The 20,282-nt window shown below is 38.0% G+C and overlaps 1 protein-coding gene across 3 annotated transcripts in view; it reads left to right on the plus strand.

Moving 5' to 3' along the window:
• Positions 1–658: 658 nt before the first annotated feature.
• ebi3.S (Epstein-Barr virus induced 3 S homeolog) overlaps positions 659–20,282 on the plus strand; it is a 37,203-nt gene continuing 17,579 nt past the window's right edge. For 2 of the 3 annotated variants that reach the window (XM_041579849.1, XM_018243538.2), the window contains exons 1-6: positions 660–736; positions 4,042–4,160; positions 16,466–16,702; positions 19,283–19,400; positions 19,541–19,713; positions 19,957–20,120. In XM_041579849.1, the coding sequence (XP_041435783.1) occupies positions 4,079–4,160; positions 16,466–16,702; positions 19,283–19,400; positions 19,541–19,713; positions 19,957–20,120 (774 nt within the window). In that variant the 5' untranslated portion in view covers positions 660–736; positions 4,042–4,078. Of the gene's footprint in view, positions 737–4,041; positions 4,161–16,465; positions 16,703–19,282; positions 19,401–19,540; positions 19,714–19,956; positions 20,121–20,282 lie in introns of all 3 variants that reach the window. The other variant, XM_041579848.1, reaches the window with a different exon arrangement.

Genomic DNA, 20,282 nt, shown 5'->3' on the forward strand with positions numbered 1-20,282 from the left:
GGTTGCTGGGGGGCTTGATTTTAAATGCACTTCAAGCTTAGAATGTTCACAAATAGTATAGGACTCACGCATAATAAAGAGCCGTGACGTGGCATGTGAGCTGGCAATCTTAGGAGTGGCAATTTTGGAAGTATCTCTCCCAGGCCATATTGCCTGTAGTGTAGGGATCCCAGTGGAGAGGTAATCAGGATAGAGGATTTCCCTGAGGGCATCCAGACTACTCTGGGGCATGTCGCAGAGGTGAAGGGAGATTCCTGACAAGTCTCTCAGCAGGGGAGTGTTGGCCTCTATTATGCTCTGCATGTGATGTTGCCTGTACCAGAGTTTCTCAGAAGAGAAACTGTGCTGTGAGTAAACCCTGTGGATGTTCAATAAACATTTTCTGTTTTGTTGTTTGCAAGAACCCCTGGTGCCCTCTTCCTTTATTTTTCTGAATAGCAGCAAGAGAGGTGTAGTTGCAAAACACCCTCACCTTTCTCTTCCACATTGTAAAGCTCAACTCTGGGTGAGGGAGTCCAGTGTAACCCGTGTTCTACTGGAACTAGTCCAGGAAGCCAGCTATTGAGCCAAAATAGAGGTAACAGACACACAGTAAATTCTTGCTCCTTATATGGTAACTAGAACTTAATTTATGGGTGTTTCCTGGGTGAGAAATAAAGGGAAGTTACAAACAAAACTTTCTTTCCCTGTCACACAACTCTGTCTGCCTCCAAAACAAAAACTAGTCTCCCTAAAGGTGAGTGTACAGGGTAAAATTTTGGCTTCTTCAAAGGTTTCAAATACTAGCTCTAGCAGGGAATATGGTATGGCTTATTTTAACCTTTTCACTGCTAGAAGATTTAGTGCTTCTGATACTTGTATTACCAGAAATTTGTGTCCTTTTAATTTAGGGGCATTTTAGTTTACCAAGGAAAATGATGTATTGTTTTTTTCAGAGCAACCTAATGTTTCTATATATATTTGTGTCATCCCATCTCTGTAACATGATATAGTGTTCTAAATACCTAAAGAAATAGAAAATATATACACATATATCAGAAACATATTTTATGTGCAAAATTAAAACTGAATTGGAAAGTCCCATGTCTCCTGAACATGGCAAACCATATGTTTATATAGTCTTGACTTGGGTTAAAAACTCCAAGCAGCACAGTACTCCGTTTTCAAAGCATCACTCGATTAAGCACCATTCTTTAGATTTTAAGGCCAGAAAGATAGAAAAAACATACATTTTTGGAAAGAACACACTCTGATGAATTCAAAACAGGAAAATGTGTACATCTTCCTACACCAAACTATCTAACTGCAACGATTCCTCAAGTTAGTGGTTTTTATAAAAAAAAAAATCACCTCAAAGCTTCTAATATGCAGCATCTTCTATCCCACAAATTATTAGGTACCAAGATAAAACAAAATATGAATGGCAGGGGTCTACTGAACAGTTTGACGACCAAATGCTACTTAAAAATCAACACATTTAACAAATTCTAAATGGGATAAAACCATGAAAAAGTGTATATAGCCCAGAAAGCCATATATTTTGGAAAGTATTCTCCCTAATCCAAAATGATAAAAATGTCTTTGTACTCTAAACTACCAAACTGCAAACCTTTCCTAAAATTGGCGGATTTGGTAAAATTGTCACTGTTAACATTTTGGCTGCTGAAAAGTAAGCACCATGAATGCATTTTATATTTTGTAACAGCCAAAAATAAGTGGACCCCTGAAAACCATATATTTTTGCAAAGTGCACATTCTCCTGAATCCAAAATGGATTATGTAATACAGTATGCTTGTGTATAGTCTTTAGAAATTTGTATGACTTTTCTAAAACTCCACTTAGAGTTTACACAATTTCTAACAAAGATAAACCATCTTCACTATGGATGCCAACGGTCTACTGAACCGTTTCATGCCCAATATGCATCAATTTATTTTAAAAAAATGTATGGCATGGAGAGGCCATAAAATAAAAACTGTGCAAATTTCATTGCTGGCAATACACCTTCTGCAAACAAAGCACACCTGCTGTGTATTTAGGTTCCCTAACAGATTTCTGAAACCATATATTTTGGGAAATTACTAATTCTGCCAATGCCAACATACTTAAAAATATCTTTCAACTCTTATCTAGCAAAATGCACAGCTATCCAAAAAAGCACAATAAACAACAACACAAGATTAAAACTGCAACAAGCCACAAGAATCAAATACATTTAGGCAAATTAATGGAATAACAAAATAATTGACCCAACAGCATGGTTTGTTGTCAGAATACTCTGGAGCCATGTTGTGAAATAAACAGTTTTAAGAAGAACTAAAAAAAAGTTTTTATAAAATTGTGTATTTGTGTATGCACGTGTGTATACTTCTAAAAGTTCTAAACTTGTGATTTAGGGGGTTATTTACTAAAGCCTGATTTTTTTCTGGATGGAGTTTTAAAGGGGAAAACTATTTTTAGCGGAAAAAAACTAAAATTTTTCAAGATTTATTACACCCAAATCAGAAAATACTCCATCTCAAACCTGCCAAAGGCATGTAGATTTTATTAAGTCTTTTCCCACACCAGATTTTTAGAGTTAATTTATTGATAAATAAGGTAAAATTGTGGATGGGAGTTTGGTCAAAGTTGTTTTAATAAAATAATGAGAAAAATTCAGATTTTAGTAAATAACCCCCTTAGTGTTGGTTGCTTTCCAAACAGCAGGCACATAGTCATGCTGTAGGACCGATGTGACAGCCCCCTTGGTTTTTTGCCAAGAGGATTGACAGTGCCTCTAACTGCAAAGAAGAGAGAGAGGGTTAGCAGATGCAGCTTGCAGCATGTTCACTGTGAAGGTAGAAAATGCTCCTAATCTCTCCTTGTCCAGAGATACAGCTGTTTTTAACTGTACTGTATAACTAATGGAAAATTAGTGCTTTTATCAAACTGATTTGGCGAATTTCTGGCCTAAAAAAATAAGTTAAGGATATCTGGATCCTATGAGGATCAGTTGTAGTATTGTGGAAAGGAGCTTCTCTAACAAGGTAGGGCAATGTATATACTATTGCAGAGCTAAAAACTCCTTAACCACAATATAACTTCATCTTCCCATTGAACAAAAAAAACAAAATGTTACATTTTACAGCCTGCTCTGCGTGAGCAAATTAAAGGGTAGTTCGCCTTCCAAAATGTTGTTTAATTCCATTGTTTTCATATAGTGCACCAAAAATGTTCACCATTATAAGTAGTTTTCTAATTGTTTTTGTTGACCATTGTATTCAAACGACTCAAGTTGCATTTTTCCTATTTCCCAGGTTTAGCTTAGCGATGGGGGTAACTCATCTCTAAATATAATTCATTTATTGAATTTCTTGAATTCAGCCCTACTGAGCTACCTGAGCTTTGTTAAAGTCAAGTACAATGGTTGCTAATATTGTTGTAATGCTGCTGAAAATATAAAAGTTCAGAGAGCCTACACCTGGATTTCTGAGTTGCTACTGCTATCATTGAGAGGGAAATTCATGTCAAATGACCTTAACTTAACAAAATGGAAAAAGCAAAAATCGTAATGCCATTGAAAAAATTGCTGGTGTACTATCTGAAAATAATTAAATTGAAAAATGATATCAAGAGGCACATTTATCAAGGGTCGAATTTGAATTCATATGGATTTTTTAAAATTAGAATTTTTTTAATAAATCGCATTTTCTCAGTTCAGGCAAATTAAATCGACCTGAAAACTCTAATCGAATTCAATTTGAATTATAAAAACTCAAATCGACTTTAAAAAAATCTATTTGTTTTTTTTTCCTCTGAAAAAAACTTGTATGTCAGGAAGGCTGCAAACATCACCAAATTGATCCCTGGGCCTCTCCCATTGACTTATATATACTTATATCTCGAAATTCAAATTTGAATTGAAATTCAAATCGAGTTTGCATAATTCATAATTTGAATTTGAGAGTTTGAATTTGATTTCTAATTTTCACTTCGACCCTTAATAAATCTGCCCCCAAGTGTCCACATTCTAAAGATGTCCTGTGTATTTTATTCTTAAGCTTTCCTAGAAACAAGAAGTTTTACTGGAACTAGAATATGGGAATAACTTTGATCTTCACAGCTTTGCTAGTCCTGTACTTGAATGGCTCTATGGAAGCTGAGAGTTCAGGAAAAATGGGTAAGTGCACTGGAACATTATCAAGAATGACAAAGAACATCTTTCTTACCATATTCTGCATGTTATTGTTGTTGTAAAAAATGTATCCTTGGACTTGAATGTTTACATTTATTAACATCACAAGATAAAATTTGTATTTTAGAGCTTTATTGTGCACTGTACAGTTAGTCTGCATTCTATGAGTTTATTTAGGACTTCTTGAAATGAATTTTACTTATTTGTTAGTAACTTGTTAGTAACTAAAACTTCAACCATGCCTATGTATTTTAGTATATGCTAGATTATATATACTCCTCCTTTTTCATGACTTTCTTTTCAATTGGTCAGTATTTCTTTCAGGATTGTATTAAGCCTGCTTTAAAAAAATGAATTAAGTTTGCAAATAATATTTACACTCTCCCAGTATTTTGTTATTTGAAGGCATGTGCTTTCAGGGCCACTCATGCCTAAGGCAAGGTGCAATGGGGGGGTGGGGGTGGCTGCTGCCTCAGCTGCCTTTAGCTAGAGAAAGTCATTAAATGCTTTTGTAACTGCAACACTCAGGGTCATGGATTACTAAGGGTATTCTAAACCATATACTCTGTGAAGGTGAATGACCAAAGACTAAGGAGGGCTTTTCTTTGATAGTATTTTGGGAGAAGCAAAATATTAAAAAAGTAAATAAGGTTACGGACAGTAACCTAGCTGAGTTTGTAGGCACCCACATTAAATTGTTTAGTTATTTAAAGCAGCTGAGGTAGGATTCTCAAGCAAGTAGTGCATTCACTATCTAGGAAAGCACTATTTAAAGACCTGTGAGCAGAGAGTTCTAAAACACAAACTCACTTTGTTTATATGAATCTCAAACCCGGTAACTTTTTGCTTATGTTATTGGGTGTGATAAGGCCATTGCTTAGTTAGAGCTTAAACTTTTACCTGCCAAGTACGTAGGTACTTCATGCTGGCAGAAAAAATTATCTAAGTACCAAGCACGTAGTACCTACGTGCTTCACAATAAAGGGCTTCCTCTCTGTACGGTGGCAAAAGCCCCCAACCCCTTAGACAGTGAGAAAGTGCCAAGCACGCAGTAGTTAGAGCTTAAACTTTTACCTGCCAAGTATGTAGGTACTTCATGCTGGCAGAAAAAATGATCTAAGTACCAAGCACGTAGTACCTACGAGCTTCACATTAAAGGGCTTCTTCACTGCATAGCGGCAAAAGCCCCCCAACCCCTTAGGCAATGAGCCTGTGAAACGATCATTGCAGGACCCGACTTTTACTTTCCAGGACAGCCGCAGATCTCCAGGACCCGACTTCCAGCCTCACATCACCTGCCCATTCACTTTGCGTTGTGTAGGCTCTGAGATCCTGGGGCCCTCTAACGCTGCAAAGGCCCTACTGCATGCAGAAACAGTAAGTGCCCTTTCTTTACACATACACACACACACATGCATTTACACACACACACACACTTTACATTTGACTAAATCTAGCTTTTTTTTGCTTTTCTGGATTTTTTTTCTCTTTTGCACACACATACTTACATACACACATACACACACATATACAAACATTTAGAGCTGTACACACACGCCCCAAATACCTTTCCCCAAATACCTTTCCCAATGGACAAGATATTGGCTCCCACGTGGCAGGCACACAAAAAGCCTGTTTCACAAACAGGAGATACGCTGGATTCTTATTCTTTTTCTACCCTCCCTCAGGCACAACTCACCCGGGGGATTCACTCAGATGGGTAGGCTCCTCCAGAGCTGGAACAGGCATGCACAGCAATGAAGTTCTTAGAAGCTCCAGGCAATCCTACTTGCTTTAAACCTTTAGGGTATTGCTCCCAGCACTGTCCATAGCGAGCACGATAGACCCCGAGATTACTCTTCACAACCAGCTCCCAGCGCTGTCTATAGCTCAAGTACTCATAAATACAGATTTGGAAATCAGGAGCTTCAGACCCTTGTGGTCTAGCTCCCAGGCTTGGGGCTGCCGCACCCCAGCCTCAGAGTCCTCCTGCCTCTACATCTTGATGGGCAGAGTCTTACTCCCACTCTGTCCTTAGTAAAGTAAAATGAGCAAATCCAAACATGAGCACATGTCATCTCCTATTTATAGAAAAGTGGTGCAGCAGCGACATATAATGACACCCTCCAGTATCTGCCATGCTGCACAGGCACAATGGCTTCTGCCCCTGCCAAGGCTTTAGGTAGACCCTTTAGCTCAAAAGGGGATTTCCAGACATGTGGTTTCGATCGTAGGGGAATTAACCCTGCAGGTCCCTACATATGGTTTTCAGTGGTCACCATAATTTTTTGTAACTCTTACCCCACATAAAACTGTCAGTGTTTATAAATTAAGGTAACATAGTAAGTTAGGTTGAAAAAAGAAATGTCCATCAAGTTAAAACTTTTAACTTTTATTAACCTGCCTAACTGCTAGCTGATCCAGAGGAAGGCAAAAAAACCCATCTGAAGCCTCTCCAATTTGCTTCAGAGGGGTAAAAAATTCCTTCCTGACTCCAAAATGGCAATCGGACTAGTTCCTGGATCAACTTTGTACTATGAGCTATCTTCCATAACCCTGTATTCCCTCACTTGCTAAAAAGCCATCCAACCCCTTTTTTAAAGCTATCTAATGTATCAGCCTGTACAACTGATTCAGGGAGAGCATTCCACATTTTCACAGCTCTCACTGTATAAAAACCCCTTCCAAATTTTTAGGCAAAACTTCTTTTCTTCTAATTGGAATGGGTGACCTTGCGTCAGCTGGAAAGACCTACTGGTACATAATCATTAGAGAGATTATTATATGATCCCCTTATATATTTATGCATAGTTATCATATCACCTCATAAGCGCCTCTTCTCCAGCGTAAACAACCCCAATTTTCCATACCTTTTACCAGCTTAGTTGCCCTTCTCTGCACCCTCTCTAATACAATAATGTCCTGTTTGAGTGATGGAGACCAAAACTGTATGGCATATTCTAGATGGGGCCTTACCAGTGCTCTATACAGTGGAAGAATGACCCCTTCCTGCCATGAATCAATGCCCCTTTAATTCAGCTCAAGATTTTATTTGCTCTTGATGCTGCTGACTGGCACTGCTTACTACAGCCAAGGTCCCTTTACATAATGGATTTGCATTGTGCAGTCCCATTAAGGGTATAAGTGGCTTGGATATTTTTACATCCCAGGTGCATGACTTTACATTTATCAACAGTGGATCTCATTTGTCCCTTAGCTGCCCAGATTGCTAGTTTGTCTAGATCCTGTGGAATTAATTGGGCTAGATAAACAATTAGTAATGAGGTAAAAACTGTGTTTAGTCCAAATGTGACAGGGGAGATGAGCTGTACCAATATTCAGTTAATGGATCCACTTATCCACGTTTCAAAAAAGTTCATAGGGGTGATGGAGGTGCGCTGAAGATACATGGGGAAATCCTATAGGAACAAGATAGACAAAGCCTCTATGGTGTATTATCATTTGTATGTAGGGATGTAGCGAACGTCGGAAAAAAAGTTCGCGAACATATTCGCGAACTTGCGCAAAAATGCGAGCGGTTCGCGAACGGTTCGCGAACCCCATAGACTTCAATGGGAAGGCGAACTTTAACATCTAGAAAAGACATTTCTGGCCAGAAAAATGATTTTAAAGTTGTTTAAAGGGTGCAACGACCTGGACAGTGGCATGCCAGAGGGGGATCAAGGGCAAAAATGTATCTGAAAAATCTGCCTGTGTGTGCTTGGAAGAGATAGTGTAGGGGGAGAGCTGTTAGTGATTTCAGGGACAGATGATAGTAAGTTTGCTGGCTAGTAATCTGCTTGATACTGCTCTGTATTGGAGGGACAGAAGTCTGCAGGGATTTGAGGGACATTTTAGCTTAGGTAGCTTTGCTGGCTAGTAATCTACTGTTCTCTTTAAACAACTGCCATACGTTGACCTTGTAGGCATTGTTTGCCCAGTTTTTTGGACGCAGCCACTGAAGCACAGTTGCCATAAAAAATATGCCATATAAATGCTGAAAATAGTAATTTTTCGCCATACGTTGACCTTGTAGACATTGTTTGCCCAGTTTTTTTGGTTGCAGCCACTGAAGCACAGTTGCCAGAAAAAATATGCCATATAAATGCTGAAAATAGTCATTTTTTGCCATACGTTGACCTTGTAGGCATTGTTTGCCCAGTTTTTTTGGTCGCAGCCACTGAAGCACAGTTGCCAGAAAAAATATGCCATATAAATGCTGAAAATAGTAATTTTTTGCCATATACGTTGAGTCAACGTATGGCAAAAAATGACTATTTTCAGCATTTATATGGCATATTTTTTCTGGCCTCTGTGCTTCAGTGGCTGCGGCCAAAAAAACTGGGCAAACAATGCCTACAAGGTCAACGTATACACTACAACAGCGGTGGATACGGATTACGTAAAATATATTATGGCTGCTTGAAAAAAGTCACTCCGGTGTTTTTTCTGGAGACGGTAATATTATGGATATTTAGACAGAATGTGAACAAGGTCACACAGCTAGATGGCGGGTTGAAGAAAACAGTGTGCAAATAATGCCTACAGGGCAAATAATGCCTAAAAGGTCAACTTATACACTACTACAGCGGTAGTAAAATAAAAAAAAGTAAAATAAAAAAAAATGAATATTAAAAAAAAAAATTAAAGTTGGTGCTGCTGAACTACTAGGAGCAGCAGATTAGCACACCAGTCCCACTCCCCAACACTGCTAGACTAATAGCACTGGGCTCTTATAGTAGTAGTAGTAGTAGTAGTAAAACAACAAAAAAATAAATAAAAGCAGTCCTTACAAGGACTACTGTTATTGCAGCAGTCAGCAGATGAGATCAGAAGCAGGACAGCTGCCCACTGCAGCTACATACAGAGCACTGCAGTAGAAGGTAGATTACTAGCCAGCAAAGCTACCTAAGCTTAAATGTCCCTCAAACCCCTGCAGACTTCTGTCCCTCCAATAACAGAGCAGTATCAAAACGATTACTAGCCAGCAAACTTTCAACTGTCCCTGAAATCACTAACAGGCAGCAGCTCTCTCCCTACACTATCTCTTCAGCACACACAGGCAGAGTGAAAAAACGCTGCAGGGCTTCGGTTTTTATAGGGAAGGGGAGTGGTCCAGGGGAGAGCTTCCTGATTGGCTGCCATGTACCTGCTGGTCTGGGGTGAGAGGGCAAAAAAAGCGCCAACAATGGCGAACCCAAAATGGCGAACGTCGCGCGACGTTCGCGAACTTCCGGCGAGCGCGAACACCCGATGTTCGCGCGAACAAGTTCGCCGGCGAACAGTTCGCGACATCTCTATTTGTATGCAAGGCTGCTGTTGAATAGCAATTCTACTCACACTTAGGAAGAGATCGTATCGCAGAAAATGAAGGTTCGTCGGATCTGTTACTGGTCGTTCGTGTGCCTGTTAGGTTAAGAGTGCAGAATAGTGTAGTACCTCACAGTAAGTTTGGAGATTTCGCCGATAATGCGCTTACCTGGTATCGCTGTAAGAATAGCGTGTAATTCAATGTCAGTGTGGATGCGGCTGGTAGTGGCTCCCTTCGAGCCGGCTGCTTCAAAGTTGGTGCTTTTACGCTGACAGGAAAGGTTTTCTCAGGTAGCGGTCAGGCTTTTCTCCCAAATGTCAAAGTCTGCGTTCTCTCCCACGTGGTTTAGCGATCCGGTTGTAGTGTGGTTTGGCGATGTCCGCAAATATCTCTAAAGGATTCGTTTGTCCAAGTACATTACTTAGAAAATAGAATTCAGGGCACATTTTTGCCTTATTAGAAATTCAATTTAGGGGTCAGGGTCTTTAATTTGTGTATCCAGAAAGTTTCTTCTTGTGATATTGTTTTATTTATATCACTCCCACGCCAGTGTTTCCTTTTTAGGGATATTCCCATAAAGGTAAGTAGTGTCGGATCTGAGTTATGGTGGGTTTTAAAATGTGCTGGAACACTATGGGTGGTCATCCCTTTATGTATATTATTTACATGTTCTCGTATTCGAGTCTTTAAATTTCTAGTAGTTCTCCCTACATATTGTAGTTTACAAGGACATTGTAATAAATATATGACATTTTTACTGTTACAGGTAATTGTATCTTTTATATTGAATTCTTCATTTGTCACATTGGACTTGAATTTAAAAGATTTTCTTGTGTCATTTTTACAGGTTTTGCATGCTTTGCAGTTCCCACATGAATAAAAACCATTTTGTCCTGTATTGAGAAATGTATTGTTTTTTCTTTCATTAAAAGGTAGACAGCTTGGTACCAGCATTTGTTTTATCGTTTGTGGTCTTTTGTATATTACTTTGGGTTTTTCAGTTAAAAATCCTGATAGGTCTTTATCGTTTCTTAAAATATGCCAGTGTTTCTTTATTATTTGTTCCAGGTTTTTATTAGAGTTATTAAATGTTGTAATAAATTAAATAGACTTATCTTGGGTGTTTTCTCGTTTTTTGTAATTATTTTTCAACATTTCGTTTCGATCTTTCATATCACACATCTTTTTGGCTTTATCTACAGTTTCTTTTCTATACCCTTTTTCTTTGAATTGATTATATAGTACGTTACATTCTTTTTCATAGTCACTTAATTTGCTGCAATTTCTTTTGACTCTATTAAATTGACTAAGAGGAATATTTTCTAACCATTTCTTATGGTGACAACTCGAATTGAGGATAAAGCCATTGCAGTCAGTGGGCTTACGGTACAAGCTAGTCACAAATTTGTTGTTATCTATTGCTATTGTCAGGTCCAGAAAATTTACACTCTGTGTACTGAAATCGCTAGTAAAATTTAAATTAAATTCATTTTGATTTATACTAGTGAGAAATGTTTTTAGTGACTGTTCTGGACCTTTCCAGATAAAAAGGCAATCATCTATGTAGCGTTTCCACGCTATTAGTCCGTTATTTGGATTAAGTAGGGGATAGATATTATATTTCTCCCAATATCCCATGAATAGATTAGCATAACTAGGAGCGATGGGAACTAGATTCGCTCCTAGTTATGCTGGAAAAGGTCCAGAACAGTCACTAAAAACATTTCTCACTAGTATAAATCAAAATTAATTTAATTTAAATTTTACTTTTAATATCACAAGAAGAAACTTTCTGGATACACAAATTAAAGAACTTCAGCCAAACGAAATGCAGATGCACACCTGGTCCCTCTTTCAACGTTCACGGTGCATGGAACATAGGAGGACGGCACCTCCAACAACTGGTACGTAAATAGAATTAATCCAGCACACGAAATCTGCTCAAGGGTTATTACCCGTGTTTAATGTCAAGCCAAACAGGTTACAACGTTTCGGGGGCGTACCCCCTGACGAAGGGGTATGCCCCCGAAACGTTGTAACCTGTTTGGCTTGACATTAAACATGGGTAATAACCCTTGAGCAGATTTCGTGTGCTGGATTAATTCTATTTACGTACACAAATTAAAGACCCTGACCCCTAATGGTCTGAATATCGATATAGATATAAAATGCTTTTTAAAAGACTGATTGTTTTAATATGACTATTTAAAGTGTGTTTTATTCATTGCACAATGCCAATATATGATTACTTAAAGTGTGCTCTATTCAATGCACAATGTTACTAAACGAATGGAATTTTAATTGTTGGAATTTTAATTGAAGGAACCTCCCACAGAGGGGATAAAAAAACCTTCCAAGAAGGAGTATGGGAAATAGCCCCTGATGAAGTATCATTGGATACGAAACACGTTGGGCCTGTAACTATTTTATGTGAATAAATTGAATTTCTAATAAGGCAAAAATGTGCCCTGAATTCTATTTTCTAAGTAATGTACTTGGACAAACGAATCCTTTAGAGATATTTGCGGACATCGCCAAACCACACTACAACCGAATCGCTAAACCACGTGGGAGAGAACGCAGACTTTGACATTTGGGAGAAAAGCCTGACCGCTACCTGAGAAAACCTTTCCTGTCAGCGTAAAAGCACCAACTTTGAAGCAGCCGGCTTGAAGGGAGCCGCTACCAGCCGCATCCACACTGACATTGAATTACACGCTATTCTTACAGCGATACCAGGTAAGCGCATTATCGGCGAAATCTCCAAACGTACTGTGAGGTACTACACTATTCTGCACTCTTAACCTAACACGAACGACCAGTAACAGATCCGACGAACCTTCATTTTCTGCGATACGATCTCTTCCTAAGTGTGAGTAGAATTGCTATTCAACAGCAGCCTTGCATACAAAGGATAATACACCATAGAGGCTTTGTCTAATTGGGCTAGATAGTTTTGTGTCATCTGCAAACACTGATACATTACTTACAATACCCACCCTTAAATCATTAATGAACAAGTTAAATAAAAGTGGACCCAATACGAGCCCTGAGGGACCCCACTAAGAACCGTACTCCAAGTAAAGAATGTACCATTAACAACCACCATCTGTACCCAATCCTGTAGCCAGTTTCTGATCCATGTGACTTTAAGGTAAATGTAAGCCATCAAATAAGAATGCACAAGGTAGATTTTGGGGTCTTTACATGCTATATACTTCAATAAACCTATGTACATATCAAATTGTTCAGCGGACCCAAGGCTTTCATATTCATATTTAGGATGTTTTATCTTGGTACCCAATAGTATGTGGGAGAAAAGATGCTTCAAGTTGGAAGCTTTGAGGTGATTTTCAGCTTGTTGCTTTGGAGTTGAAAGACGTTTACCCAATTTGGATTCTGGGGAATGTGTACTTTCCAAACATATATGGTTTTCTGGGATGAATGTACTTTTTTCTTCCTTTATCCGTCAAAAAATGCTGTAAATGTGTTGATTTTGCAGTATCTGGAATTGCAGGACTGATAGCTCAAAAGGGGTGTCTTTATTTTGGGGCCCCTATATGCCACATACTTAGGTAAATCTATACACATTGGGCATCAAACTATTCAGTAGACCCCACACATTCATTTTTAGGGTGTTTCATCTTGGTACCGTAGTATATGGGAGAAAAGATGCTGCAAAGTGGAAGCTTGAAGTAATTTTTCAAAAAATTTACAGATTTGTATAAAAAAGTACAACTTTAGGAAAGAATTGCAACCTGGTAGTTTGCACTATAAAGATGTATTGTTTTGGATTCATCAGAATCTGTTATGTATAATGTGTAATAGTCTGCACATTATACATAACGTGTATTATTCTAGGATAAACCTACTGTTAGTGGAATGTTTGGCCTTGAAATCAGAAGTATGCAGTTTGTGGAGTGGTGCTTTGGGAATTTGGAACTGCTTCGAGATTTTTGACCTATATAAGTGAGAAATCTCCATAAAACTATATATATTTGGTTCTCTGGTGTGTTCTGGAGAAATAGCGCTTTCCCGTGCATAAAATAAATTATGCTGCTGATATATGTGTTCCTATTATGGAAATTATGGATTTTTTATACACTTAAAAGCCTATATCTCGTTACAGATGTAGAATTACACCAAAATGCTAGCATATTTTGAAAACTTGTTTTCCTGGGTAAGCTAAACAATCCCACTGGGAAAGGTCCTTAAAATGTTCAAAATGATCTGGCAATAAAAGTACTAAATTCTCCAAATCGGCTGCAGTGAAAGGCTTAAAAACTTCAAAGTTCCAAAAGGTTACTTTTAAATCTATTGAGCAGGATATACTGTATACATATATATTTATTGGATATATGTATTGTGCAGCACTGCAGCATATGTTGGTGCCCTCTAAATAGTGGGGCATTTCTTCAAACTAATGCTCTACATTTTTCTTTTTCCTCTAAGAACAAATATCCCCATCAGTGGAGGACACAAGAATGGGTCTTGTTTCCTCGGTTCAGCCTATACAAGTTTATTACGGTACTTATTATATGAGGTTTTCAATAGAGTATAAGGTTTGCTGGGACCTTTCCCAGTGGGATTGTTTAGCTTACCCAGGAAAACAAGTTTTCAAAATATGCTAGCATTTTGGTTTAATTCTACATCTGTAACGAGATATAGGCTTTTAAGTATAAAAAAATATATAGCTGAGGTAGGTTTAGTAGTCACACTGGAACATACCAGAGAATCATACCACATCTTCCTCTTTCCCATACACACTAGATTCCTGGAATAGTGTCCTGCTTCAAAACATTGCTACATCACAGTTATTGCAATGTAGTTCTTCTTAGTGTTATCTAATCATCTAGTAATTTAAATATAAAATATATGTCAAAAAAATAAATAAACAAATAATATATATATATACTGTATATATATATTTTAATCATGAAAAAATGTTGGGTTTTGTTATTTCTTACGTTAAACAGGGGAAGCAGGAAAATTGAAGCTACACTGTGTTTGGTTCTTGCAAGACAGATAATTTAAATCGTAGTCCCCATATAATCCTCCTGGATAATGAATTCCTACGAACAAAACAATCTCACAACAAAAGATGAAGATATGAAGTTGTATACCGGTATTCGAATTATGTACTTGCAAGGAGCAAACATGGAACAGTTCCAATTGCCTTGTTGCCCGGTTGCAGTCTGCAAGTTCAGATGAAGAATCGGGGGGGGGGGTGAGCTAGGGTTGCCACCTGTTTGGTTTTTCTTAGGGCTCTTCGGGTCACAAGTGCCTGTTTTGGTTTCAGCCTTGGGAAACGTGAAGAATAATTTGACCAATAACTACCTCTCATGTGAAACTCTGCCCACATGAGGCACAAACACCCCCAAATGTCATAACCCCACCCCCATACATCACTGCTCCACTCTATATACCATCATCTCACCCACTTGTTCAGTTTTTGTGGAACTCAAAGGTGGCAACAAATATTGATGCACTGACCACAAAGTTGTCCATTTTAAAATTGGAAGATATCATGATCTGCGCTGGGTTTTGCACAATAATCTGAATAATATGTGTTTTTCAGGTGATAATCATAAAAAAATGAAATCTAAAAAATGTGTACAATTTGAATTTTTTCTCAAGTCTTTTTCTGCACCAAATTATTTTTTTATAAATAAGCCAAAATTGTTGATTGGAGTTTGGTCAAATTTGTTTTAATAAAATAATGAGAACATTTTGAAAAGCAATTGCAAACTGACTCAGGATTCAAAAGACTTCTGTGTATGGGGTGTAAGGTAATGGCACTGGCCAAGCCACACGCCAGCACTTAATGCAATATGAAAAAAAACGCCAATACCTTAGTATGCTGCAACGGGGCGATGCCAATTTTATTCCATAGTGCTAGCAGACACTGCAATCACGATCAAACTTTTCGGGACCACATGTCCCTTCCTCAGTGATAGTGATGCTGCAATGTTGCTTTTATAGGAAATAAAACAGTGACATCTACTGGTGATTAAGTACATTACCCCAATAGACAAAGCTTATAATATAATAAAAAGCTAAATTGCAATGGAAAATCTAAATATTTTCAGTGAATGTCCATATAAAAAAGTCCATAATCAACTCTTCTATTCGTGTATCTCAATTAAAGGGAAGTCCATATATATTTTTATGGACTCTCTATATTATACTAGTTTAGTTAAGTTAATTTAAAGGTGAACAATCCCTTTAAACATTCATTCTAGAACATGTTAAAGGAAAACTATACCCCCCAAACAATGTAGGTCTCTATAAAAAGATATTGCATAAAACAGCTCATATGTAAAACCCTGCTTCATGTAAATAAACCATTTTCATAATAATACACTTTTTTAGTAGTATGTGCCATTGGGTAATCATAAATAGAAAATTGCCATTTTAAAAAATAAGGACAGCCCCCTGGGATCATACGATTCACTGTGCACACAAACATACCAACAAACCATACTTGTTAGGTCACAGAGTTCTGTCTTTTGCTTCAACACTTCTTCCTGTTACAGTTGTAGTATTTCTGGTCAGGTGATCTCCGAGGCAGCACAGAGAGCATCACAAAATGGTGGTTCAAGGCAAGAGATGTAAAAGGGCAAGTCCTAAAAGACTGTTTGCTCTTTCTGTTTTCCCCAGCCATACTAGTCTATGTACCTATTTATGATTCTACAGCAGAAATGCTTGATCACATTTACAGATGCTGCACATACAGTATGAGATTTATGAGTATATTTTTATGATCCCTGTATATGGAATCTATGGAATTTTACTATTATTCTGTGTCAAACACACAAACCAAAGTGGCTTCATCTGTATGAGATTTATGAGTATATTTTATGATACCTGTATATAGGATCTATGGAATTTTACTAGGAAAACATTATATTTGTCTTTTTAAATACAGAATATATGTAAACACTTTGGAATTAATCATGCTGAGTTTTTCACCTCATAGGGTTGCATCCTGTTCGGCAACAATATCAGCAAATAGAAACAGATGTAGTTCTGCATTGTGATACTTTATCTGATATGGAATGGAGACTAAATGGAAAGAAGATTCATCATAACAAAGAGAATTTAAGTAAGACTCATCTAACACTGCTGCAGGTGCATAAGGACCAAGAAGGAATCTATACGTGCCATGACATTCACAGCAACCAAACCTTAACAGAGATAGAATTACATATGGGATGTGAGTACATCGTTAAATAGATACCTAGTTTGTTTTAATCATCTGTCATTCAGGAACCCCTGAGCTAGAAATTGTGTGTAAGGCAAAATGCACCATTTGACATTTAAGAAACAAGCTGTCTTTTTCTGGAAATTTTTATTGAACTTAACAAGGAGACTTATTATTTCAAAATCAAATTGATCTGCACTTCCTTTGATTAACATTGGTTGTTGTTTTTACAAGATCACATAGCATCTATTCCAATAGTTCTGACACCCTGGGGATCTTTATCAACGATGATGACAATACAATACAATACAAAATGTAAAATCTGTACCAGTATATTAAGCTGTATCACTTTTTTACTACCAGAATTCATTCACATATTTAAAAAAAATGTTTATTCTCAAAGTCCCCGTAGAGAAAGTCAATTCGTAAGCAAGCCACAATTAACCCAACTAATTGTGCATGTCATAGCAAAAGGGATGCAATTGCATGGAAGTCCATCTATTGTTAGATCATTGTGCAATTGACTTCTGTGCCTGATTCTTTAGACACAGGAGTACTGTGCCTAGTGATACTGAGCACACAGAGAACCCTGATGCTACTGTCTGGTCAGGAGTTGGCACTAGTTCTAGGCAGGCCCGGAATTGTGGAAAGGCCACAAAGATCCGGCTTAGGGCAGCAGAATTTTAGGGGGGGAGCATGCCGCCCAACCACACCCAAATTGGTTCGGAAGCACTGGGGATTCACAAGAGATACAATCGTTTTTAATTTTTTTAATTTAAAAGTGCAACAATCCCCAGTACTACAGACCCAATGCTGAAAAGGAAGGAAGAGGAGGGGACGGGCGATGAATGTCTGTGGGCCTAGGGGCTTCTGCTATGTAAATCCGGCCCTGGTTCCAGGGTTCCCATGCATCCATAGCTACAGCAGTGCTCCATTCTGAATGGCAGGTAGAAAGGACTGAGCAGGGTTAGAGCAACAATATAGAAGTGTAATCAGTGCATTTTCCATGCTGCTGACTGCTACAATATTCTCTCTTGTTGATAAAAAGGAGCCCTATTTTTTATGCTCAATACTGCGTCTTCTTCCCTGATCATTTAACCTTTCCCTTTGGGCAGAACCCAAGACTTACTAGGAATTTTTTGGTGAAGAATAGGTTTGAGGTCAAAATAAGGCCAAGGCAAATCAAGGGTCAAAGAGGTCAGTGGGCCTGGAGATACCAGCACAGTTCAGAACACACAACAAAAATATGATGTGACTATCAAAGCAGACAAAGGATCAAATTGGAGTACCAAAAGTAAACTGGTTGCCCTCAGGAAATGAGGACAGATTTTGGAAATAAGCAGTGTAATCATGACAGCGCCACCCTACAGACTGAATGCCACTGATGTAACTTCACAATGACATACAGTATGGCTATGGGTATCATAAACAGGAAAAGCAACCAGTATAGAACAATATGAATTTACAAAAAGAATACATCTTGGCAGCTTTAAATGGATGCATTCACCTGCTAAATTGCTTCCTTTCCAAAAATTATGGCTATAGACCAGGAAACAAATAAAAACAGTTTCAGTGTTGAACTGGGCCAGGGGCAGCCTGGGGCTGCCAATTGAAGGGCCCCATCTCACAATTTCCAGGGCCCCCATCCTGACGTACAGTACGTGCCCTTGCAGTTCTCTGCAAGCATGCGCACACATGCTTACTCTAATATTTTATGCAGTGGTGCAGGTAGGGGGCCTGGGTTTGTGGGGGCCCACCAGTTTTTTTCCGGGTGTCCTGCTGGCACAGTCTGATCCTGTCCAATTTCTATGACACTTGTATTGAAGTATGGAAAACCTACTGGGGCTCATTTATAAAGAATGGGCAATTTTGCACCTGGGCAGTAACCCTTAGCAACCAATCAGTGATTAGCTTTTTTCATCCAGCTGCAGGTTGAGCAGTGAAAGCAATCATCTGATTTGTTGCCATGGGTTACTGCCCAGGTGCAAATTTGCCCAGTCTTTATAAATGACCCCCATTATCTTTTGTTAACTTCTGAGTGTGTATTAATTTATAAACCAGTTTTTGTTGGTCTTGTCCATAATTAATTTACCTTACTGCAGAAACAACCATGAGTAGCTATGGTATAATTGGGTACTCACAGACCAATGTAGTGCACATTGCACATCAGAAAATATATAACTTAATCTCCAATGCTACCACAGTGCAGACACTCAAGGGTAACCGATCGGTACTCACAGACTTATAATATAAAGCATATCACTCAAATCTCAAATGACAGTGATGGACATATGTACATTAGTCTGTATAATAGGACCTGGAGGGGTGCACACTAGTGTAAATACATCACACAAATAAGGACACATCAGTAGATCTGTTCTGCCCAAATGTCACTTGTGGGCTCATCTATACCTGCCTTACATTATAAACAGGATACTTCACATATACTTATAAACATACTGTATAATTTGTAGGCAGAATGTGAAGTATTGAAGGCAACATTTGTAAAACTAAGATTTGGCATATGATATTTACTTGATACATTTACTGGACAGTTCTGAACCAAGTGATAATTGTTTTACTGTGTCCTAGTTCCGCCAATGAACTTGACTAGCCGATGTTGGGCTACAAGTTATCCAGAGCAGATTCAATGTACATGGAATCTCCATCATGATACTCAACTGAATACCACATTCATTACAACTTACAGGTAGCTTAACTTTTTTATGTGTGACCAGGCATTTACTATGCAATAATTATACAGTTTGTGACAATAATTCTATTATGATTACCTACTTAAGACAGCCCTTTAATTTAAATAACCATTGGTTGGATTTTCTAATCCTATAGGTTGGGTTTATCAGAACCTGACAGTCAGTGTGAGCAATCTAAACTGCATCCAAACAGCTGTATTATAAGTGACTTTCAGATGTTCGCAGAGGTTCCATATCTTCTTAATGTCACAGCCAAAAACCCATTGGGGTCCATCACGCACCTGTTGCCTTTTATAGTGGAGGATATCAGTAAGTAGATTAGGCAAGGTTTCATTACCCATATACTGTACAAAACTGATTCATTTAAATAGATTCATTCATATAAATATATTCAAATTTACTCAGCAACATAGGTTAAATGAAAAGTACATTTGTCACATTCATTACTTTGTGAACTACCTTTCTGTTTTATAGTTGTCCCTAATTATTGATATTTTTGTATAAACATGAGATACCTGTAAAATAAACTGTGCTTGTTTTAACTTCTGATAGTACGCCCGGATCCACCTGAGAATGTAAGGATTTCTATAATTACTGGGGAGAGTAGAAAACTACTCCTGAGATGGGACCCTCCTCATTCTTGGCCACTTCCAGAAATGTTTCCCCTGAAGTACCTGATTCGTTACAAAAGAGTTGGAGCAAAATATTATAAGACGGTGAGAGAACATTTTTTTTTTACTCAAAGTTTTTTCATTTTTCAAATAATAATTAAACAGGGGCGAGTGTGATGAAGAAATTTTATTTTTCCTTTGTGGAGTCATATACCATCTGGTAAGGGGTTTTTAAGATAGTTCCTTAGTAGTATCGTTCTCAGAAAC

This window comes from Xenopus laevis, chromosome 1S (genome assembly GCF_017654675.1).
Source record: "Xenopus laevis strain J_2021 chromosome 1S, Xenopus_laevis_v10.1, whole genome shotgun sequence".
NCBI lineage: Eukaryota > Metazoa > Chordata > Amphibia > Anura > Pipidae > Xenopus > Xenopus laevis.